Here is a 26233-nt window from a genome sequence, read left to right on the forward strand (position 1 = left end):
TAAAAGTTGCTATTTCACTAAATTGATTTTTTTTTATCTGCTTTCATATGGTCAATGAAAATAGTATTTTGTTTTATAAATGTAACCTACCACATAAATGACATCTATGAAAATAATTGCATGTAAAGAAATATGAATTCCATTTCATTCAAGAAATTGTGTTAAACCAGTTTGTTACAAAAAGGAATTTAGTTAAGGCAATTAAAACAGTTACCTGTTATCCAGAACTTTTGTTTTAAGGTTGCAGCATCAAATACACAAAGTTTCTCCTTGAATACCACTACTATCACTCTGAAAAATATTATCAAATAAGTTCAGCACTATGAAATGCACATTTCAGTTTTTCTTTTACTGTCAGAGTATCTTTGCTAATGTCATTCTTTCACTAAAAAGTTTGTGTTCTTTTTTTCTACTATATTTATCCTGAATAACATAGCAACACATCAACATCTGATGCAATTACTTAAAGGATTTTCATGTTGCAAAAAGGTATGAGTCAAAAAACTTTCAATTTGTAGAAAAAACCTGTACACATTATAATTTGTACAAACTGGCATCTTGTACACAACACATACCATATATGTAATTCTAATTAATCAGAAATGTTTACATAAATATGTCTTTTGCATGATGTTAGGTTGTGTTGATTTGTTTGTTTACTGTCTTATTTACAAATACCCCAAATCTCCTTTAACTTTTGTTCCTGACAATCAGGTGTTATTACACAAGAGGTTTATAGGCAACAATCAATATCACAGACAAATAGCAATAAGGTGTCATAATCAAAGAGTAGATTGCTCTGAGGGATACGATTGCCATTGTTTCATTGACACATGTATACATGTATCTGGATAATATTATTTTCAAAACTAATTCAACTGCACATGTAAAATGTAATTTACGTAATCTGAATAGTTACAAAATAGCCAATCCCGGATAAAAGTGTATGAACAATGTACTTAGGCCTATTGTGTTTTATTTTTGTACTATCAATTCCAAGTTTTCTTTCCACACTGACAGCAGTCAGAGTGAGAGAAGGTATTTTCACTTCGTATCTTATCACTTACTTTCCTACGTTAATTCTAGGAGGAACCCCATTCCTAACTGTTAAAATTTTTAATTTCCTTTGGGTCAGTGATCATGACTCCTTTCCGTACACATTCCACGGTTTAAATTGCGATCGTTTTTAACATTATACGACGTTTATTGACAGAACGAGCTAATATTGTTTCTCATTCAGAACTCACGGGATTTACTTCCGGAAGGGAGACAACTCGAAACGATAATATGGAAGACTCCATCTCGCCTGAAGGGATGTTCTAGTAACAACTTGACGATGTGGACTAATTAATTTTAATTTAAATAATGCAAATGATTGAAAATTATGCAACAACAATAACCCTCAATAGCAGATATACATAGAAAAGATCCAATGAGTTATAAATTAATTAATTGAGTGGGGAATCCAGAGCAACCATTCAATCTAAAACCCCTTGAAGTCAAGAAATCTATACGCATGCGCATAATTTCCAAAACAAACCCTGGAGCAAGAACGTATATTAAATGTTTATTAAACGACCTAGATGGTTCTCTATTTCTTTATGGAAGTATAATCTCAAATATCATTTTCATAACGGTAACATATAAGAAAATCTCCACTTCAGTTCTTATATGACAGAAATAGAGTTATCGGAATTCAGACAACTCTTATTTTATCAAAACTGGGAATTCCCTCTGACGTGTTTCTAAATTTATAAAAACACTAAATATAAATACTGCTTAATTCTGATTTTCCGTGTTGTTAAAAACACGCATATAAGTCAAGGGAATTATCAAACATGAAGATTATGAAAAGAATATTATAGGAAAGTTGTTTAAGTTCAATCCCTTTGTTTGTTTTTACCTTTTAAAGCAAGACAATCATAAGAATGTGAGAGTTTCCTTAATGTTTAGAATAAAACGACTGACGTGAGGGCATTGCTCTGAGCCAACGGTATAAGTCTACAGATTGCTTGAAAGCAATCGTATCCCAAAAAAAATAAAAAGGATTTTGTAATTTAAAAAATACATTTTTTTAAATTTTGAGTTGTTTTTTTTGCTCTCTGGTTCATGTCTTTAATTTGTATAGAATCTTAGTGGTATGTAATATCTAGTTGGTTTATTCCTTTTATTGTTTCATGCTTAAAAAAATTTTCAATCAGAAAAAAAAAGATAAGCAAGATTTGATTTCTTATATTTTGTTATTTAACCCACCTTTTATTGCACTCTATATTAATGTTATTTAACCCACCTTTTATTGCACTCTATATTAATGTTATTTAACCCACCTTTTATTGCACTCTATATTAATGTTATTTAACCCACCTTTTATTGCACTCTATATTTATGACTGGATATGTTTTAAAACTGATGTTGTGTACTTCATCCCCTGTCTTCAGAGACACAAACTTTACTGCACAATAGGGCTGGCCAGCACTGAAATAAAATCAAACAGTCAATTATATATCATATCTTTATACCTTGTCCTACATCTTCTAGTATTTATCTACACAAGAGTGCACTCGCTGAAATGTCGCCTTCTTTACTAACCATTGATATTATGTTGATAGTCCTAAATATAAAGCTTTATTTCAACTGTCACATAAACTCAACATTAATCAAGAAAACTAAACATTGATCAATGAACTATGAAAATGAGGTCATTGTCAGATGAACCATGCCAGGCAGACATGTACAGCTAACAATTCTTCCATACAACAAATATAGTTGACCTATTGCTTATAAATTAAGAAAATCAGACCAAAACACAAAAATTCAACACGCAGCCATGAACCGTGAAAATGAGGTCAAGGTAAAAAAAAACTGCGCTATTGACATACAGATCAAGACCTATTGCATATAGTTTAACAAAAATAGACCAAAACTCAAAAACTTAACTTTGACCACTGAACCATGAAAATGAGGTCAAGGTCCGATGACACCTGTCAGCTAGACATATACACCTTACAATCATTCCATACACCAAATATAGTAGACCTTTTGCGTATAGTATAAGAAAAACAGAACAAAACACAAAAACTTAACTTTGACCACTGAACCATGAAAATGAGGTCAAGGTCAGATGACACCTGCCAGTTGGACATGTACACCTTACAGTCCTTCCATACACCAAATATACTAGACCTATAGCTTATAGTATCCAAGATTTGGACTTGACCACTAAAACTTAACCTTGTTCACTGATCCATGAAGTGAGGTTGAGGTCAAGTGAAAACTGTCTGACTGGCATGAGGATATTGCAAGGTACGCACATACCAAATATAGTTATCCTATTACTTATAATAAGAGAGAATTTAACATTACAAAAAATCTTAACTTTTTTTTCAAGTAGTCACTGAACCATGAAAGTGAGGTCAAGGACATTGGACATGCGACTGACGGAAAGTTCGTAACATGAGGCATCTATATACAAAGTATGAAGCATCCAGGTCTTCCACCTTCTAAAATATAAAGCTTTTAAGAAGTTAGCTAATGCCGCTGCTGTTGCTGTAGCCGCCGCCAGATCACTATCCCTATGTTGAGCTTTCTGCAAAAAAAATGTTGCAGGCTCGACAAAAACTACTAAGTAATCCTATGCCTCAGTCTGGAACAAAGACGAGCAGATTGAAATACAAGGTGATACAGTAGATATATTTTGTATGGAAATTGTGCTTTACTGTTTTTTTTTGGCACAGTATTTGCAGTAGTATTGGCATTTATATTCTAAATAATTTCAGAAAAAAAGGTTCATGAACAGTTTTATAATGTAATTATTTTTTTTTTTAAATCACTTAACAAACACAACATAGCAATAGTTATCAAAGGTACCAGGATTATAATTTAGTATGCCAGACGCGCGTTTCGTCTACATAAGACTCATCAGTGACGCTCATATCAAAATGTTTATAAAGCCAAACTAGTACAAAGTTGAAGAGCATTGAGGATCCAAAATTCCAAAAGATTGTGCCAAATACGGCTAAGGTAATCTATGCCTGGGATAAGAAAATCCTTAGTTTTTCGAAAAGTTTTGTAAACAGGAAATTTATTTTTTTTATAAAAACATGCATTCAAATTGTTTTTAGAAGATGTTAAGATCCGAATAACTCATTTCCCAATTTAAATCTGCAAAAACTATGTGATTTCTAAGTAATATTTTTTTGTCTGTTTCATAGCATATTATTACAGGTACTTAAAAACTACTTATACAGTTGTCATTAAGACGGCATGTGTGTATGTGTGTGTGATTGTTAGAAGTTTTTTTAAACAACTACGTACTGTAAACCAACTTAATTTCGCCTTTAGCTCTAGATCTTACTAGCTCATTCTGTAACGATTAAATTTCAAAATTTGATTAACAAAGTTAAACAAGGAAAGATCCAAGTTTTACATATTCATGAGAATTATTTTTCGCTTTACTTTTCTATTTGTGAAAAATTAATCGCTCTTGAAAATTAGTTGGTTTACAGTAATAATTATAGTATCAAACCTTGATGTATCACAGACAGCTACTAAAGGTCTTTTACTGGCAAATTTATCATTTTCACCATAGGCTGAAAAATAAAATACATATAAAAAGATTCAAGAGAAGATCTTGACTCATTCTGCCGTTAGAAGTAGTGAACTTGTACAATAGCTAATACATAAGAATACAAAAAAGTTATTTAAATGCAAACTACCATGGGTTCATTATTGTTTTCATAATATTATAACTTTTGTTTTTTTTCTATTTAGAAAAACATAAATGATAATATAGATTCCACCACTGCATCGAGTGTGATATGATATTTATCCACTCGAGACAGTTAAATTTTCAAATTTAAAACACGAGGCTTGCCGAGCGATTTAAATATTTAAAATTTAACTGTCGAGAGTGGATAAATATCGTATTACACGAGATTTGGTGGTGGAATCTGTTTCTCTAATAATTTTCAAACAATACGCAGGCAAACTTATTGCTTCTTTGGGACTGATCTGCAAAAAGATGTGTTCTTTCTGTGTGACGTCATCGGGCATGGTAGCCTTTTTCATGCCGTCACAATAGGAAATTCAGAGGAAAACAAGAATATTTGGCGTCATAATCGCATTTTAACCAATGAAGAACTGAGATCAAATGAACCACACGTTGATTAAATTTTTTTTATACAATGGGTGCAGAAAAGGATAAATTGACCAAGAATTAGAGAACCATTTTGATCAGATTCAATGGGCTCAATTCATAAAACTATTATATTTCTATTTTGAGATCATTTAAGATAAATAACTGTGTAATGTGATTGCTGCAACTCAAATTTGAGTATGGCATGCATTTCATTCTGCCTAACTTTTTAATCAAAAGATTTCTCCAGAAATTGGTGGCTTCTTATGGACAGGTAAAGCAATAGCTATATTTACACCCAAATTATTTCATGGAATATAAAATCTAAGATTAATCATACCAAATATAAACAGACACAGCTGTTGTCTGCTCTATGGTCGGGTTGTTGTCTCTTTGGCACATTCCCCATTTCCATTCTCAATTTTATACAGTATATCTTACATGATTATTGTTTCGTACATAAATTAGTTTTCTCTTTTCAATAATTTTACATTTGTCACTTTTAGACTTTTTATAGCTTGCTATGCAGTTAAGGTATTGCTCATTTGGTCTCTGGTAAATAGTTATCTCATCCGTGATATTTCATATATCTTTTTTTCCAGATAGGTACTGCTCTTAGTATTTTTACTTGTCCCCTGTCTTATAGGTGAAGGTGTGTAAAACTGTTATCCTTGGACCCTTATTTTACAATGAGTAGGTGCAAGCAACATTCTGAGCATTCTGACTAGTCCCTGTCTAACCAGCAGTAGATTTGGGTAACACTTAGTAATATTACTGGTCCCCCATCTTACCTGGAGAAGGTGTAGGTAATACCCTGAGTATTCTTACTGGTCCCTGTCTTACAGAATATACTTCTTGTGCTTCACCATTTGGCTAAAAGATGAAAAGTGATCACATAAGTTAACATCATATGCTACATAAGATATATACATTATATGATTTTGTTTTGGTTTCTGAGGGTAATTTGGTTGCTGTCTCATTGACATGACGTATGTCAAATCTTCTTTTATTCATATCAATTTAAGAAATAAACTGACACAAAGATATATGTTGGCTGTATGTAATTTTGATATAAATTTGCATATTTTGAAGTTAACCTAGCAATATTTGACATGTCAATCATGTAAAATATTTAAAGTTAATGAACCATAATTGAAGGTGAAGGGCTAAATAATTTTCATTGAAATAAGATGTTAATACAACTGCAAACCATATATCATTTTGGTCTTATAAAATAAATCCTGGTATCTATGAAAAAACCTGTAGCATACATTTACATCAGGGTATCTATAACTTATTCCAACAGTTACAATGAACTGTATCTAAGCAAGAACTGAACCTACCATTATATTCCAGATCTGAACTCCATTACTATAACCCAATATGAGTAATAATGGAATGCCTTTGTTTTCACCGACTGTAAAGTCTGGATTCCTTGATATATCTAAAATATGAATAAAAATAAGTCAATAAGTAGATTAGAGTGACTATAGGTCACCATAATGATACTGCATTCAACAATGAAGAAATCCAATATTTTGTATGTTTTTTTAATTTGTTGATAACCGAATAACTTTGTATGAATGTACATACACAACATTTTTTAATTAATAAAGTAAAAGGTGATTTGTCTTGTTTTGTTATTCTAAATATCTATAAACAGGGTAACTGGCCTGTTTCATGACAACATTGTTTGCCCTATCAAACATAATTTTGATTACCAGTGGCAGTTCATCCTAACTATTGCATGTTACTCTTCATGAATATGTATGAGTAATTACAAGGCACTGAGCAAGAAAAAAAAGGTTAAAAAAAATCAATGTTTTAAGTTCTACATTTATAAACAAACTGTTGTTTGCAGACATATATTTTTCAAACACCTACATGTACAACCTATGATTCCATTTGTATTTTTCAAACACCTACATGTACAACCTATGATTCCATTTGTATTTTTGTACTCATTCAGTTTTATAAGGATACCCTTTACCACTTTTGTAGATAATAACAGATTGAGGCACTTCATTTCTGTAATCTATAATCTGTTAGGCCATTTTTCTCTATTCTTTATATTTTGGAACCTTTATTCTCTATTCTTTATCTGTCATGTCTGTTTGTAATATTTTTCTCTATGCTTGATCATTTTGGTCTATCTTTTCTATTCTTTATATTTTTGGCCTATTTTTTTAAATTTTTTTTTGTGTTAGCCCATTTTGTTTTTGGAGTATTGGTCCAATATTATTCTCTATAATACAAATCCCATTCATTGATCGTTGTGGTCTATCTTTCCTATTCTTTATATTTTTGGCCTATTTTTTTGATTTTTTTTTGTGTTAGCCCATTTTGTTTTTGGAATATTGGTCCAATATTATTCTCTATAATATAAATCCCATTCAGATCCTCATAACAGGTGACTCAAATGTTATATTAAAGGTGAATACAAAATAATTTATCATTTCTTTCTCATTACCATTTATATCACTCCTTTCAAATCTCATCCACAAAATTTTCTCTTTGTCGTCAACTTTTTGGTTTCCACTATAGGCCTGAAATTAAGAAAAAGGACTGAAACAACCATAGCTATATTACTTAATTCATATTAAATTACCACTGTACAAAACATAATTGCATTTTATAATCTGATGTCAGGAAATCCAACAAAAAAATCTTTTTTATTTTTAACAAAAATGTAAAAACATATTCTATCTTTTAGAACTTATTATTAGCACAACTCATAATTTCATGACTGCAGTTGTTCTAACATCATCAAGTACAATGAAGTATGAATGATCTCTTTTCCTTCCTGCTAAAAAAAAATCATCCCTATGCATGTATGCACTACTAATGCATTTGACATGTTTTTTGATAGAAATAGATAATTTTATTAAATAAAATTTCTTAAAATTCTATTGTTTAGTTTTCTTTCTATCAACATTATCAAACACAATTGGTTTTTACATGTATTATCTATACAAAATCGATTTTTTTTTTATCTTAACTACATAAGTTACATCTATATTTAAAAAAATATATCAATTTTCATTTTGACCTCTCATCTAGTTTTACAAATGTTTTACAGGAACGTGTTTCACTGTAATTATGGCATACAAATTTGCATATAAGTACAAATAATTATATAATCATTGTATGAAGGTATGTCTATAAACATATACACTATTGTTATTTACATGTACAGTTCATTGTAACTGAATTTTGTCTCCAAATGACCTGAGATCTGCTCCGATTAACCTTCTGATGTCATGCAACAATCATTTTTTTTTAATTGTGAGGTAAACATTTTTAAATTGTGATATCAAAGATTACCTCACAATTAAAAAAAAATGATTGTTGCATGACATCAGAAGGTTAATCGGAGCAGATCTCAGGTCATTACATCTTAAATGAAAGTGGCCGCATTCGTGTTCATTCAAAATATTGAAATGTAAGTTGTGTTTGATGACAATACATAACATATATCATGTATATAAAGGTTGAAGATGAACATGGATGCGGCCACTTTCATTTTTGACAAAAACCATCTTGAAAAGTGATGATTTTTTGCATATTTGATATATTTTTCATATTTAAGCTTGAATCAGAGCGTTTATAATGACTTAATCAGTTAGAATCTTTCACATAAACTAATTGAATCAATTGAAATAGTCACTTAAGTGTATAAAAAGTGTCCAAAATATTTCGTTAGATGAACCTGAAATTTGAGGCCAAAATCTGCCCTTACCAGACCTACTCCTTTGCTCAAAAGTGTAAATACATCTATTGCTCACCTGTGGTACAACATCTGATATGAAATCAACTACGTTTTCCATAACCGTTTTGTCACTGAAAAATAAAGTCAGCATGCACATGATGTATATACACATTTACTTGCATAAATCATTAAAGGTGAAAGCCAGCAGATATTTTATTTAGAATTTGTAAAACTGATGAAATTCTAGAAAAGAGATGTGATTGAGTCTTCAACAAATGGAACAATACAATGTTTCCTTGGTCATTAGTGAGACAAATATACAGTGCAAGATATTCCTTAATTTTTCATAAACCTAGAGTATTGCAGGACCTTTGTAAGGCCAAATTGTTATAGTGTCTTGAAATTCTATTAAAAAAATTCAGTCATAAGGCCAATTAAAATTAATTGCTAGATTTTCATCCCTGCCCGCCCCTCTGAAATCGTCCCGCCCCGATTTTTTTTATTTAACAAAAATACGATTTCCGGATTTTGTTCATGTCCGTTACCGGGAACTATCGATAATTTCGTTTTATTCAAAACTTCCTGTTTAAAATTTCGTTTTTGTATTTCTTCGAGTAATCTAACGAAAATGATTAAGTCAACATATTCTGCTGCTCTATGAACATCATCTACCGAGAATAGAGATTGATAACGAGAAGGGCATGAAATATTCGAGTTTCGAGTAAAACGCCTTGTCCTTGAACGCAAATTGCGGTAGTCACAAGTGAATCGAAAACCGTGTTTTGTCTTTATTTATGCAATGACTTTGTCTCAGGAAATTTGAACTCTGAATGATATCCAAAGCGCAAGAATTGTAGAACAAATTGGTACAAATAACTTGATTAAAGAAATTGACACAAGCACGAACTTGTTTTACACTTAATCGCTATTTATTCCTTCCGGATAAGTTCTAAAATTACACAACTTTTTCATCCAGTTGAAGCTATCTGGGACCCTGTTTAAACAATTCACCATGCATGATACTTTTTAACGAGACCTTTTTAAACTACCGTAAATACTTAAAACAAAATATTTTTTTACTTCAATTTTAATTTTGAAAAAAGTGGATTATACTCTATCAAAGTTTCTTAATGGTCGCTTTCTAAAGATTTTCCTCCCTCAGCTCACTACTGATGACCTCTATTATCGGCGGCCTGACCCAAACAGAAAGTTTTATAAATGATTGTTTTTCCCTGATTGGAATAAATAGCGTTAGGTGTATTATAACAAGCCCTGATATTTACCCATGGCTGTTGTTTTTGTTGACAAACAGCAAACACCCTCTGTAACTGTACCAAAACCCTCAATTTAGTCATTAAACAACAACTACTTTTTGATTAAGTTCATGTTTTACATCATAATTACTTTCAACACTGAGCTTAAATTTTATTCTGTACTCATAATACTTGTGTTGCATACAATTGTACCAATACATTTTATTGATTTTATGGGGACTACAAACCATTGCTTAGAAAGCAAAATAAATTTGGTGTAGGTATAGTCCAACTGAAAAGAGCAATTCTCTTCTTTTTGATGTATACTATAAAAAGGTTTCTAAAGCGGCAATTAATTACCATGATTACATGTTTCACAGTGGTTGCCAATCAGGGATTTTTATTTAAGAGTTTAAAAAAAAGTGTAGGATTCCTTATACAGCATGTATATACATTACACAAGCTTGTTTTCCACTAGCATATACCCCACGGTATGAAGAACTCGTGTCGAGGTTTTCATATGAAATAAAATTTAAAAAATAAAATCCTCCCACCCGCCCCATTTTTTTCAAAAATTTGGATGAAAATCTACTTATTAATTTTAGTTGGCCTAATACTCATATGTACAGTTTCCTACGACATCACAGCTAAAATTCCAACAGCCTAAAAGCTATCATTACCATATGTACTAGGCCAGCATATTAATATGGGTACAGGTTTACCCTCATGGCTGTTATCAACCAAAAGCAAATGAAATAAAAGTATGCTATAAAATGCACATGCATGAAATAATGCAAAGACCAAAAGACCTTATTGGCATTTGGGGTCTAAGTTTGAGTCAAGATTGGGCGATTTATTTTAAGCTTGACAGGCGAAGTTTAATAATTAACCATGAAAATGGGAAACAAAGGGAGGGACACGGGCAATTACATGCGCTGTAATGGCAACAAGAGAAGCGAATATGGGATTCTGTCCAAATTATAAGCAGGATCCAAGATGAGAACCCCCATACAACAATACACTTTCATTATAGTACTTCAGACATTTTCTCTTGTGACATCAAAATTTTGCGTAACTGTTGTTGTTCGGTACGTTCCTAGTAATCAGGTACAATGTAATCGCAAATATAAGGTGTATTCAAAGATCAGAACGAAACAGTTCAAGCTTGAGAAATTTAATTCATTTCCCAATTGAGATATTTTCATGAAATATATTGTTGATTAATTTCATCGTATAGATCTGTGCGTCCTGTTGTGTATCCAAATTGGCGATCATATCCCATTTTTCAGGTTGGGAACACACCCCCTGTATGGTGATTATACCTGTATAGAGGGAAAATCCTTCTTTAGAGGGATAAAAATATCCCTCTATAGAGAGGTATTTTTGTTTAGACTGGATTTAAATCAAAATAAGGCAGAATGGCATTTTCTACTTATTATGGCAGTAACCTGCAACATTTGATGCACCAATTGATGTACTTAATTTACTATGCACATGCCCAGTTTGCTGCTTATCTGACTAAATATACAATCTATTGTTCACCATGATTGAAAGCTGTGATGATCAGGTAAATTCTACTCAGTTTTGCCTCACTGAACAGAATTTCTATTGTTAGATTTAACTTGAAATTTACAGGTCAACTATTCCTTTTGTTGTTGATCAGGTGTTCAGATAGGTATACAATAGATTGCAAGTTTTGTCACTTTAGCAGAAAACTGGTCATCCCAATTTTTAGTAAAGTGCATATGTTGATGCATATAATTCTAGAGATTATAGCCAATATACATTGTAACTAGAAAATGCCATTCTGTCCTAATTTGCTTTAAATCCAGTGTAAACAAAAATACCCCTCTATAGAGGGATAATTTTATCCCTCTAAAGAAGGATTATCCCTCTACACAGGTATAATCACCATACAGGGGGTTTGTTCCCAACCTGTTTTTGGCTCAGTATCGTTCATAATAAAATGGTCCCAAATTATCGGGTACATGTTCCCTCAAGTTATAATCTAGCTATGTAATGGAAATTTACCTGAAGCCCTGTGGTCGAACAACATTATTTACAAATTTAAGGTGCTTTCGGGGCGATTCTGCGGACATTCTTTCAATTTTTACAAATGTAAACAAATGTACTTGTTGCAGAAATGACGTCAGCTTTGTTTTGACCTGTCCGCGAAGTAAAGTTGCAGATTTCCGTTTCCTGGACGAATAAATTTTAAACAATTAACCGTCATAAACATGAGAAAAATCCGGAAAAAGATAAGAAACCGAAAACTTAAGGAATTTGTGACTGGAAAGAGTAAAGCAGATAAATATATTTCAAAGCTTTTTGAGGTTTTCCCGAATATTAAATTGGAAAAAAAGAAGAAAATAACACATGCAATCTAAAGTTATCACCTAAAAATACTACACTGTTCACGAACACGATGTATCCTCAATACCGTCTCAATATGGTAGATGAGGGATTTTACTTTTTTTTTACACTAAATCTTAATAACACTTGATAATCCATACATTAAGTTTTAGCAGTATTCCAACTATTGGTTTTAATATTTTATAAACAGTTTTTGTCTGATTAAACTTATGGTTTTAATTTTTTGATTTGTCAATATTTGCTGAAATGGGGAAATGGGCAAACTACTTGAATATGAGATTTGTCATGATAATATCACTACTCAGGTTTTATTGTTTAAATCATTTTCGAAATATTGTCATAAATTGAACATGGAGAATGTGCGTATTCAGTGAAGCAGTAGCTATCATTAAATAAAGTTTCAAAGCCTCCTTCACAATGAGTCACGGTTTGTTATTTTATGTATTCATCGTTTTAATAAAGTGAATTTGTTAACAGACCATTTCATTGAGCTACTAAATCTTCTTAACGCTCTATTGTGAAAGAGAATAATAATGGACTAGAAATCAACATAAAACCACACGAAAAGCAATAGATCAAAGTCAAAAAATGGAAAATCATATGAAAATGACAAATCTGAATGCCAAACTCTTTGGAAATGAATCGGACTTATTAATGTTATCCGGCTATCACTCTGCTCTAAAACATCTTAAAAACATCGAGAAGAAAGATCTGATGCCATGTGACAGACATAAGTGTACTATTAAAGTTGATAACACTAAATGATTGTAACAACCGGCGAGGCATTACAGTATTTTCCATCCAAAGTAAGATCATGACAACCATTATTATAAGACGAATTGCAGAATCAACTGATGACCTCCTGCGTAAAAAACAAGGAAAGGTTGCATTGAAACAATTCTTTACATGAATAAATGTTATAGAACAAAAGTTAGAACGACAACGACTTTGAGAAAGCGACTGGCAGCATCCACAGGGATTGTCCTTGGAAAATATTACGATCCTGTGGCAATCCGCAACATCTTATAAACTTCATAAAAACATTAGGCAACAGCTTCAGGTCCAATTTTGGGTATAGTAGTATATACTTCCTAGTTAAAACAGGAATATCACAAGCTAGGATGTATCGTATCATAGACATTTTTTTTATCATAATCATAGCCTGGATTATGAGACAAAAACTACTGAAACACCAAGAGGCATTATATAGGGATACCTGCACCACCTAGGAAGCTATAGATTTTGCTTATTTAGCATGATCAATGTCTCACACACAAAACATATTGAAGTTAAGAACACATAGATAGCTACAAAAATATTCAGAATCAATATCGAGAACACTTAGTATCATGACGATAAGTTTAAACAACTCAGGGTCTGTAAAATGACAACTTCCGAAGCAAGGATGTCGGCTCACCGGACATTCCCGAAGTCCTTCGTTTAATTGCCGAGTTTATGAGCTTCAGTCCTTGCTTGGAAGTTGGTAAAATGGATGTAAAACATTACTGCATGTTCACACTTTCATATAACTTTGTATCACTTTCTACCAATGGTGGAGCAGAACCTGGCATCATAAGACGCCTATATAAGACAATGTCAGCTTTTAACAATCTACTGACTGAACTGAGATAAAGACAATTTTCTATGCGGACCATACACAAACTTTACAGCATTATGTCTTGTTCAGGGGCGGATCCAGCCATTTTAAAATCGTGGGGTTCCCAACCCAGGACAAAGGGGGATTCCAACTATATGTTCTCATTCAAATGCATTGATCGTCCAAAAAAAGGGGGTTCCAACCCCCGGAACCCTACCCCTGGATCCGCCACTGTTGTACTTTTGTTTGCAGCTGTATTATGGGGGATGACAAATTACGATCAAAACAAACGGCCTGTATTCTATTTCATAAAGCTTCTGGCCACAAACAAAATTCTCAAACCATAACACTCCAACCAGAATTTAGAACTATAATGTGAAGATGCTTGATCAGACATGTCATACGGAAAGAGAAAGAAGATACCACTTCAACAGCACTCGACTGTACAAATTAATTTTTTTAAAAAGAACGAAAGCAAGACCTAAAATTAAATTTGGGAGAACTGTAGAGGTAAAGGCTAGTAATTCTACCAGACACACTACTACAAGAAATGGCGCATAGGGCAATAAATAATTAAGTAAGTAGGTAAGTTAGGAAATAAGAAAATTTGAACAGATGTATGTAAATAAAAAAACAGTAGAATACCGCCGATCGAAGGTAAAATAAACAGCTGCGCCATGAGCGCATGATACGCCCGACGTCTTGTGTGGAAGTTTTATGCAATAATCATAAATAATTTCTGAGAAAGTTTTAAGCAATAACCATACATTGTTTTTGAGACACGGCGGGACATGTGAAACCCCCACCCTGTTTTTTTTTTTATACAAAAAACTAAATATCACTTAAATAAAATTTTGAATCAAAACCAAAAAGTATACAGATCTTTAGATAAATATAACAAAGAAGTGTGTAAAGTTTTAAGCAATAATCATAAATTATTTTTGAGATACGGCGCGACATGTAAAAAACCCTCCCCTGTTTGACAAAATACTCAATAACTCAAAAATAAATTTTGAATTATCACCAAAAAGTATACAGATCTTTAGATTAATATAACAAAGACATGTGTAAAGTTTTAAGCAATAATCATAAATTGTTTTTGAGATATGGCGCGACATGTAAAAAAACCCTCCCCCTTTTTTTACAAAATACTCAAGAACTCAAAAATGAAATTTTGAATCACCACCAAAAAGTATACAGATATTAAGATTAATATAACTAAGAAGTGTTTAAAGTTTTAAGCCATAATCAAGAATTGTTTTTGAGATACGATGCGACATGTGAAAAAAACACCCCTGTTTTAGTAACAAAGTGCTGTAACTCAAAAAGTTTTAATCTTATTTTCACCAAAATTTATACAGATCATTTGACCATCATAAGAAACAACTATATTAAGTTTCATGAAATTTGGATGAGTCGTTCTCAAGTTACGGTGCGACATGTTTACGCTGGACAGACGGACAGACGGACAGACGGATAGACAGACAGACGGACGGACGGACGGACAGACGCACGGACGGACAGACGGTACGACGTACGGACGGACACCGGACATTTGTATACCATAATACGTCCCGTCAAAATTTTGACGGGCGTATAAAAAATTGATCGAGAGAAAACAAATAAGTCTTACAAACTAAAACCGAGGAAAACAACACTATAAAGAGGAATACAACGAAACAACAGAAACACTGAAGTGAACAAAGCCAAAAAAAAAAAACCCAAAAACGACAATGCAACACAGACAGAAGCGACATATATGATAACAACTGCAATGTTTCTGACTTGTTACATTTTAAGAAACAAATAGTGGATTGAACCTTGTTTTGTGGCTAGACAAACACTAAAATTACACCATTATAAACTTGGACACATAGATACCAATATTGACGGAAGCTTATCATTTCCACAAAACAAAATGTCAGAAATTCATTAAACTATTCTTTCCCCGGAGTAGGCCTACTAGCTGCATATGCTTTTACTTGAAATCCGCTTTTGTTTTTTTTCAAATATCTAATAATAAATATATAATATAAAAATAAGATGTTGTATGATTGCCAATGAGACAAACATTCAATATAAAGCGGATGTTCGTTTGAGTAAAGACGAATTAGAATGGTTACGTTTAGTCAAAGTGTTTTCAACAGATAGTCCCAATTCCTTATTATAACGAGTCTAAAAGTAACAAAAACTTCCCGCTTTGTACAGAAGATTTCCGACTCTCAACAAATAATGCAAAATTTTGTGATTATGTTGAACGCTTACTCATAAAGCATGAAATACATGGTACCACAGATTGAGTAAAGTGCGGGAATTTCTCGCTACATTGAAAACCTGTTGGCGACCTTCTGCTGTTGTCTGTTATATGGTCGGGTTGTTGTCTCTTTGACACATTCCCCATTTCCATTCTCAATTTTATCTTCATATTTTGACTTATATCGTTAATAAAGTGACAATTCAGGTAGGCTGAGACCTAAGCATAACGACACACGAGATGATTTCAATTTTCACATTGTGAACGTGAGTAAATTGAAATCATCTAGGTTGTCGTAACGAGTAAGCGATCAATTTCGGCGTAGCAAAATATCAACAGTGCCTGTTTGCTATGTATATATGCCCAAGTTTTTTTTAATATACCATGGTTTCTGAGAACCTAATGGTAAAGTTTAGACATCCTTTGAAAGTTTAACAAACGCATTCAATATTTGATTCACCGTAACATGCATAACATGCATACTGAAATATTGTTCCAGATATAACCACGGATATTTCCCACTTACTCAAATATATACGACTGTAATTTTCTCAGTGAATTCATCATAAATACCAGGATTAAAAATAATTGCGACATATACAAAAAAGACTTATCGGCGAATTTACACTTGCCGCGACCAACGCGATCAGTAACACTTTAATTAAGAGACGGTACTGAGTAACCTTGTGAAGCACACAATCACTGCCGGTTATTGATTGAGATAATGTTGCCCAACCTTTAGTATCATATTAAGTACAACATGGACGGGTTTTCTTTTCGACGTTGTTCTTTGATAATTATGTTGTCTGTTTTTCTTCTGTGAAAGTATGTTTATTCAATAATCATTGGAATCCATCCCCTCTGTTTACAATAGTTTTTTTGTTTAAATTTGTGAAACGACTATAGACAAGAATGGAATCTTTATTTCAAAGATGTTCATTAATTGATAGAAAAACATAGTTAAAGGTGATTAAAATCAGTTTATCTCAACAGATTTTTTTAGATATAATATATTTACGACGGAAATATGTGATTGTCAAAGCCGAAAAGGTACTACTACATATGTATTTGAGATTTATACAAAATTATACGAAAAAATGTATATTTGAACAGCAGTAATTGATTTATTGAGTCAGAGGTAAATGTCTTATGTAAAACGACAATTGAAATACATAAATAACATATGGTGTACTTGTTAACTTGTCGTAAACACATTAGGTAACATCAGGACATTACTTCGCCTTTGCAAGGCTGTTCTGTTAACGCATAGTTCATGTGGTATAGACGTCATTCATCTTTGCAAGGTTGTTCCCTTTACGCATAGTACATGTAGTATAGACGTCATGCATCTTTCAAAATCAACATTTGATTTTTCATCTACCATTTGATTTTTCATTTACCATTTGTTTTTTCATCTACAATTTGAATTTTTATCTACCATTTGATTTTTCATGTACCAATTGATTTTTCATCTACCATTTGATTTTTCATCTACCGTTTGAATATTATATTTACTGTTTAGTCTATAATTGGTGGTATTCATTTGACATGTTTCTGTACTTATACAACCTGTCATTTTGTTACTGTACTATGATACCTTTTTGTATTTTTGTCTTTCATTTTGCTTGTGTGTCTTGTCTATATGCCTTTTTGTGTATCTTTGTTACAAGATTCAATATTTTTTTGTAACGACAACGCTCAGACTCTTATTTGTTTGTTTTAATAATGATTAAGGTTAAAACAAAATGTTGACTGTTGTACCCCTATTTTTCACATTTTTACCTTTTATGTCTGTTTGTTTTGTTAATACCTCGTTGTCAAAATATTGGAATTTGATGCGATTGTCATACAAGTGAGAAGTTTAGATAGCTATACAACCAGTTTAATCCGCCATTTTCTACATAAGAAAAAATGCCCTTACCAAGTCAGGAATATGACAGTTGTTGTCCAAACATCCATTCGTTTAATGTGTTTGAACTTTTGATTTTTACAATTGACTACGGAATTTCCGTTTTGGATTTTCTCAGGAGTTCAGTATTTTTGTGATTCTACTTTATATCATTGGTTGATATAGTGGGTCAGGTTTTTTGCACTTCCCCTTTTTCTAATTTGCTTTGGAGTTTTTTTTTTATTTTCTTTTAAGTATATAACTGAAATACATTTTTTGTTGTTGAAACAGTATATTATTATATGAGTTCTAAAACTTTGTCTCCAACGTAAGTCATCGGTCTTTTTGTTATTTTAACCCTATTTGGTTTTAAGAAGTGTTGTCTTGCATAATATGTCTACCGACCAAACAAAAGTCTGTTTGGAGATTTCGGTTTGATTTTATGAAATTGACGTCTTACATAAAAACAATGTGGTATGATTACCAACGAGAAAGTTGTCCACTAGAGACCAACTGATGCAGGAAGTTAGCAACTTCGACAAAGTCATCGAAATAACAAATGTCAAACAATTCAACCGAGAAAACTAACGGTTCGGTTTCTATACAAAATAATAAACGAAAAACAAATATGAGACACGCAACAACATACGCCAACCATTATATTACTGGTTCTTCACCTTAGTCAGTGACAAAAAAGAATGAGGCGGGGCTTAGCATATTTGCTTCTGAAAAAGCTATAGAACAGCACAACATAAAAACCTACCATCAAAATGATTTGTATAGAGATTTACTTTGTTTTTTATTATTTTTATTATTTTTATTTTGGTGAGTTTCGTCTTGCCTTAAGTTAAAAAAAAAATCGAAACGGCCATCTACTGCGTTACCGTATAACACTGTATAAAATATATAAAACGTTTCTTTGAATAAAAATGACCATGCGGAACAATTATTTGTGATATTCAATATAACAAACATCTTATCGTTTACTCAATAAACTTTTCCAATAGCAACTAAAAGTACATACAATTGTTTTATTATTGATGAACGAAAACAATAATGTGTTCTTAAAGTTGGAAGGTGAAAAAACTTTGAACAACAAGGTGTACTTTAAGTTGAAAAACCTTTTTAGCATATAGTTTTCACAGTATGTAACAATAAATATAAAACTACTTCATTTAAAAACTGTACCTGCGACAGAGAGGATACAATTTATATTCAAAATTGAAGGATGCAGTTCTTAAGAGCAGTATTCCTCGTTGTGACATTTTCGTGTCAAACCTTTGGTTAGTAATTTGATTGTTATTTATTTAAGAATTGAATGTTGGTTCTGATTTATTTAGTGTAAATGCGTTTGATCGAAGGACATTGTGGGATGTGCGATGTGTTTAAAATTTTGTATACTTAACGAAATCTCATGAAACATATGTGCAATGTTATTATATAAAACAGTTGTTAATTTCATTGCAGATAATAGTAATGACAATTTGTTTTGAGTTCTTCGGGGTAAATATAAAGGTTAACACAGTCATGAAATCACTTTTATGAAACAACGTTTTGATAAATAAAATAACCTTAAGACTGCCTGGAACTAAATAAGACTAAACGATTGGTATAAAGCTAAAGTTCTGTTTGAATTTTGGTTCAGGTGGTACCAAACACCTTGACTAAAACTAATTTGGCCGGTTCAATTTTCATAAAATTTTGACAAAATATTTAATTTGACACTTTGACAAAAATATAAAAATTTCCAAAAACGTTAACCACGTGATACTTCCTCTTAACATTTCATTGAAGACATAGCAGTAAGACAAACACTAATTTTAATCATTGATAAGCTTAAAATTTCATTAACAATGCTACGTGATTAAAACGTTTAGCTGATTTTACAGAGTTATCTCCCTGTAGTGTTAGGTACCACCATAAATGACTAGACATTGCTATTTTTTCTATAGTTCCCGTGCTATTGTGATAAGCAATAAAGGTTTGATTAATTCCAATAGTGTTTAAGTTCAAAACTGGCTGCAATACACAACTAGGAACAAGAAAGACAACAATCAATGAGAATCAAGAAAGGTGCGCGCATGCTCCACATGTGCCACCTGTCGTGTTGCGCATACGTTTTGTAGTAATTTAAAATATATCAAAGCCACTATACTTTTGGTTATAAATTTTGGTTCGTATAACGTTTTGACAGTGTTATACATTTCGTACACCAAATATCATAACATAAAAATGTATATAGAATACAGGCAATATTTTATTTTCAACTAAATGGAAACTGAGTGTGTTGCAACCTTAGTTTTAATGTATAAGTTGAACTGAAGTTTATATTGCACTTTTGGTTATACATTATAATTATTTTCTATTGTTTGTGTTCTTGTTTAATGTTTGATTGAATTATAAAGTATTAAGAAATAAAACAAATTCAAGGTAATTCAAACGTACTATATTAAATAAATTAAAGGAAATCAACTGGTGAATCCCTGGCTCGACTTCAATCAAAAACCGGTGAGGAAAACCTGGTTTTATAGCAAGCTAGCCCATTCAAATCGTATGAAGTTGTTCATGGTACCGTTATATTGATGGAATGGAAGTAATTTTTCAGTTTTCAAACAGTTCAAGAGATAGTTTGAATTAGATTTTGAAATATTCACAGCAGGTAACAATCAATATCAATTTACTTCATTTAAAAGCTTAATTTCGACAATAGGATACAACTCATATTTAAAATTGAAGGATGCAATTTTTTAAAAGCAGTTTTCCTGATTGTGACATTTTTGTGTCAAACCTCGGGTTAGTAATTTGATTGTTATTTATTTTAGAATTGAATGTTGATTCTAATATTTTGGGTTTAAATGCGTTTGATCGAATGACATTGTGCGAAAAAGCTTATATTTTTGTATACTTTAAAAATAGACCTACATTGAAATAAATAACATAGATTTGATAAATCATGTGTCCTGCAATAGTTTCCTGTCAATCAGAATTATGGAATCTCATGAAATGTATGTGCAATGTTATTATATAGAATAGTTGTTAATTTCATCCAGATAATAGTTATGACAAGTTTGGTAAGATCTTCGGGGTAAACATAAAGGTTAACACAGTCATGAAATCAAAGTTTTGAAACAAAGTTTTGAAAAATAAAAAAATAAAACTATAGACTGCCTGGAAATAAATAAACTTGGTATACCGTTTAAAGTTTTGTAAGATTAATGGTTGAAGGACTCGACATGAATGTGTTGGCTATAGTTCCCGTACTATAGTGATTGATTATGTGTTGTCATTATGTTTGTGTATGTGTTATTTTGTTTGAATGTAATTGATTGTACCTTGTTATTGGAGAGTGCTTACAAAGACTATCCCTGTTGCCAAATCCATTCAATTTATTAGAATAAAATACTGTTAAAACTAATCTAAAGGTTCGATTAAACCAATAACGTTTGAGTTCAAATCTGTCTGCAATACTCAACATAGAACAATAAAGATAACAATCAGGGATAAACTTAGGTAATCCAAAAAGGTGAGCTCATGTTGCACATGTGCCACATTTCGTGTTGTTCATACGTTTTGTAGAAATTTGAATAAAAAAATATATATCATAGCCAATATATTTTGGGTTATAAATTATAGAGGAACTGTAATCCTTTACTATTCTTTCCTTTCAATGCTCCCCAACTTCTTTTTTTGATTTGGGGTTTATAATGATTTTGTTACAGATTTTTACAGCGTCTAATGAAAACAAACGAACGTCCGGAATAATGAAAAGCACAAGATATATTTTATACCTTTGTGCAAAGGAAGTATAAACTTATATTGAAATCAACACTTGTAAGAAAACTCAGCAATAAGGCATTTTATTTTTCTGTTGGAAAACTAATAATTTCGACAATCCAAACATTAAGTTCGGGTTATCTTTCTGAGCAATTCTTATATTCGCTTCATAGAAATTGGAAGTTAAAAAAAAATCAATATAATTTCTTTCGTCGTAAATTTGAGGTACCACTCGATCCTCACTGCTTTGTTATCTATATATTACATATTTAAGTAAAGAAATAACGCAAATCTAAAATACGAAATAATGAACGTGACTGTTCGTCTAAAGCTATCGATTACTTCTGCAAAAAAGACCTCATACATTTTCGTTAATAATTGCAGGACAATGCGTATTTCCATGCAGTTATCAGAATCGAACGTACAGATATGTGGAGACTGGGACTAACACAACGTACGAACAAGCAGTTTTCAGTCCACCTGGGAACTTAACAAAAGTGATTTCATTTGTTAATGGCAATGGTCCTTTATATATCGAGTGTGTACACAGAAGCGGACCCTTTAGTGCCTTAAGGTATACAAGACAAACACCATAACACACACACACACACCCCCACACCCACACCCACCCACAAAGCCCACCCACAAAGCCCACCCACACCCACCCCCCACACACACACATACACACACACACACATTCACTTTAGGATAGTATATTGTATAATAAAAACTCTTTGGTGTACATTTATTATATAAAAGTTTCTCCATGACTTCGATTTTCATTTATTGACTTACTGTAAATTTTGCTTTTTTCGATAGGTAATTCGGTTTACTTGAAAAAAAAAACTTCATTTGTCTAATAGAAGAACAGTTTATTATTTTGCATGTTTTACATTAGAAATATTCTATTGTAATTGTGTTTTTCTTCCAAGTGTTCATATTTTTTTTTTAAATCAGTTGAGTATGAAGCAATACACAATTTGAATAACAATAAAGATTACCGTATGCCCTTCAACAATGAACAAAAACTCATGCTGATGAGAGCCTATACAAGAACAAATATACAGACCTTATACTGATGAGAGCCTTTACAAGATTATATATACAGACCTTACTTCGTGTTATGAAGTATTATGCATCATCGATCTCCTTACCAATCTTATCCATTGCATACTCTATCTATAGTTACCACATATCAGTAGTTTGAATTTGATTCGACTTTCATACAAGTGAGATGTTCGCGCTAAAAATCAGGTTCAATCCACCATTTTCTACATTTGAAAATGTCTGTATCAAGTCAGGAACATGACAGTTGTTGTTCATTCGTTTGATGTGTTTGATCATTTGATTTGGAACTTTCCGCTTTGAATTTTCCTCGGAGTTCAGTATTTTTTGGATTTTACATTTAATTGCTTCGTCTCACTTCCTTGAATCTTGTTATAACACGAAAACTAAAAAATATTTCTCTATACTTATACATTGAATTGTTTTTAAAACAAAGGTGTGTTACACTTCAAGTTTATTTGCACTTCGTTATATTAATTCGCTTCTTTAATCATATCTTGTATGAATAAACGCATGACTATTAGTTTTGAATCATTATGATTAAGTATATAAATATAATGAAAGAATGTAGCCTGAACATGTTAAAAAGATACATGTTTCAATAACAGGTACTACAATGGCACCCATTGGTTATACCGATGTAATAAAGACATGTTTTACGGGACCGTCCGAGATGTGATTGTTATGCTAACTACCGACTGGGGTATGTAAGGACTCTGAGAATATTAGTAGTGAAATATGTTGAAGTAATCTGAAGTTATAAACAATTAATATAAATATGGAAACTTCAGAAACATACGAAGTCAAACATACAGTTGAAATGAACAATGTGCTTGTTAATGCATTTGTTATATATAAACTATTTACCCAAATTGTATGTTTCAAGCAGATATTACCTGTTTACTAGCTTAACATTTAGGTTACTCTTGAAATACTTTGGTAAAAAAAAAATAGAGTATGGGATTAATGCAAATGAGACAACTCTCCACCAGAGACGATCTGACGATTAAGTTTAGAAAATATAGGTCACCAAACGACCTTCAACAATGAGCAAAACTATAACGCATGGTAAGCCTTAAAAGTCAACAGAATGACTACAAGATTAAAACAGGAACTAAAAGAAAGACTTTTTTATCACCTGTAGTTTAATAAGACTATATATAAAGTCGATAAAAAGACTTCCTCTTTCAATTTCAATGCAAGTATTTTCCATAATTTTCAACCAGACATGTTCGATACAATTCTATTGCATTAAAGAAAGTATTTATTTCAGTTTATTGAACATCAAATGGATGAATATTGAACACAACGTTTGAGTTATTATTCATCTATATATATTGATTCGTTTGATTTCATATTCACCATTTTATTGAATCTTAGGTAATTGTAGGAAATGTAATTTTGTTTTAATTTCCAGAGCCATTTATCTTTTATCCAACCTTGTGTGATGTGTGCAATGGTTTCGGTTTCAAGAAAGACATAAGTCTAGTTGGAGTCGGTAATATAATTGAATTATAGTCATCTCGTACCATAACCATTTCGTACCCCTATTTCGTACCCTGCCAAAAAAACATTTCATACCCTGACCATATCATACCTTGACAATTTTGTACCTCATGGAAGATTTGTATATATGTATACCATTTCGTACCCCATAGAAGGTTTGTATGTATACCATTTCATACCTCTCATTGACATTTTACTGTTTAGAGGTAGAGGCCACGAGAAATGTAAAATATCAAAATTAAAGCACATATGAGATAATATATATACAAAAATATATGTCATATGCATGTTTTTTTTATAAAACTTATAGAAAATAAGCAATACTCACTGAAAAAAGATATCCACCAAACTTTTTTTTTGAAATTTAGAAGGTTAGATAAAAGGCTACAAAATATATGAATTTGTAATTTCTAAAAAAGAAAAAGCAATAGCAAGTTTATTGATTGGTCACATACGGTGAAAGTTCGTATGCAAACATTTTGACTTAATGGCATCCTTCTTGTGTGAACATCAGCTTTGTCCTTTTTGATTGTATTTTCCTGACAAAAGAACTGTTAAAATAACTATGAAAACAGTTTCAGGTAATTATTCCTTTGTTGGTTAATTAACATCTTCATTTTAGAGTTGAAAAAAAGGGGTAAATCCTGAAAAAAACGTGTTATGCAAAATGTCCACGGCAGGATGTGTTTTATTTCAGTTATATCTAAATAAAATCATCTCAAAATGGTTTTTATCTTGAGAAATGTAAACTTTTACAAACAAATGATACGAAATAGTAGACATGCATTGTGTCCATGAGGTACGAAATGGTAGATGTGTTCGGCCCATATGATACGAAATGGTTTTTATTGTGGGTACGGAGTAGTTTTTATCTTGGGTACGAAATGGTGAATGTTGGGTACGAAATGGTAATTTTGGATACGAAATGACATAGGTACGAAATGGGAAATGTACGAAATTACTTGTTATCATATAATTAATATAATATTTTAACATAATAATTTGGAGATTATATTGGTCAATTAAAAAAGTGATGCTTTTTGTATGTTCTGAATTGCGAATATAAACCCCTTGTAACGTTTAAATGAGTTAAAATGTGTGTGCTGTCCGAACAAATGAATGGAAATGCTAGCAAAAGTTGAGAACCAGGTTGAAAGTATACCCAAGAAAAAATTATTTGTACTAGGAACAGGTAAGATAGAAACTAACATTCACAAAAAAATCAACCTGGATCTCGAACATATTATAGGGTCTTATACACATGAATAATATACCTGATTCGAACAATAAACAGTACAGAAGAGAAAATATCTGTAGAGTTTACTTTAGGAACGAAAAAATAGCTAATGCTTTACAATATTTTCCTCAGTGTGATTAAATTTCAATTATCGTCAGCAAAACTCCCCATAGCTTTCTCGTTTTATATCCAATCCGACAAAGTATGTTTTCTTGTATGTTTCAGATGTAGAAAAAGGTAAGAAGATGAAGATTTATAACATTATTCAATACTTAGCTCTCATTATTTGGAATGTGTTGCAATTGTGATATTTAAATTCATGGGTTTCATTTAGTAAATACATGGAAAACAGGTTTTGATAATATTTGTAAATGAAACTTAAGAGTGCATATAGATTTGGATAAATATTTAAAAAAGCAATATCATTTATATTTGACCACATT

At 31.7% G+C, this 26233-nt stretch overlaps 1 protein-coding gene and 1 long non-coding RNA gene across 2 annotated transcripts in view; one reads left to right on the top strand and one right to left on the bottom strand.

The window, feature by feature from the left end:
- LOC143075423 (BCAS3 microtubule associated cell migration factor-like) overlaps positions 1 to 12284 on the bottom strand; it is a 45117-nt gene extending 32833 nt beyond the window's left edge. Inside the window, exons 1-8 of the mRNA XM_076250818.1 lie at positions 12128 to 12284; positions 8920 to 8974; positions 7605 to 7680; positions 6478 to 6578; positions 5926 to 6007; positions 4526 to 4589; positions 2365 to 2475; positions 215 to 291 (exon numbers count right to left, since the gene is read on the bottom strand). Coding sequence (XP_076106933.1) covers positions 215 to 291; positions 2365 to 2475; positions 4526 to 4589; positions 5926 to 6007; positions 6478 to 6578; positions 7605 to 7680; positions 8920 to 8974; positions 12128 to 12195 — 634 coding nt within the window. The 5' untranslated portion in view covers positions 12196 to 12284. The remainder of the gene's footprint in view (positions 1 to 214; positions 292 to 2364; positions 2476 to 4525; positions 4590 to 5925; positions 6008 to 6477; positions 6579 to 7604; positions 7681 to 8919; positions 8975 to 12127) is intronic.
- Positions 12285 to 19371: 7087 nt separating this feature from the next.
- LOC143074396 (uncharacterized) lies at positions 19372 to 24545 on the top strand. The gene is made up of 4 exons (XR_012977833.1): positions 19372 to 19491; positions 22367 to 22556; positions 23656 to 23750; positions 24465 to 24545. It is a non-coding gene; the product is annotated as an uncharacterized LOC143074396 (long non-coding RNA).
- Positions 24546 to 26233: the final 1688 nt, after the last annotated feature.

This window comes from Mytilus galloprovincialis, chromosome 5, assembly GCF_965363235.1.
Source record: "Mytilus galloprovincialis chromosome 5, xbMytGall1.hap1.1, whole genome shotgun sequence".
NCBI lineage: Eukaryota > Metazoa > Mollusca > Bivalvia > Mytilida > Mytilidae > Mytilus > Mytilus galloprovincialis.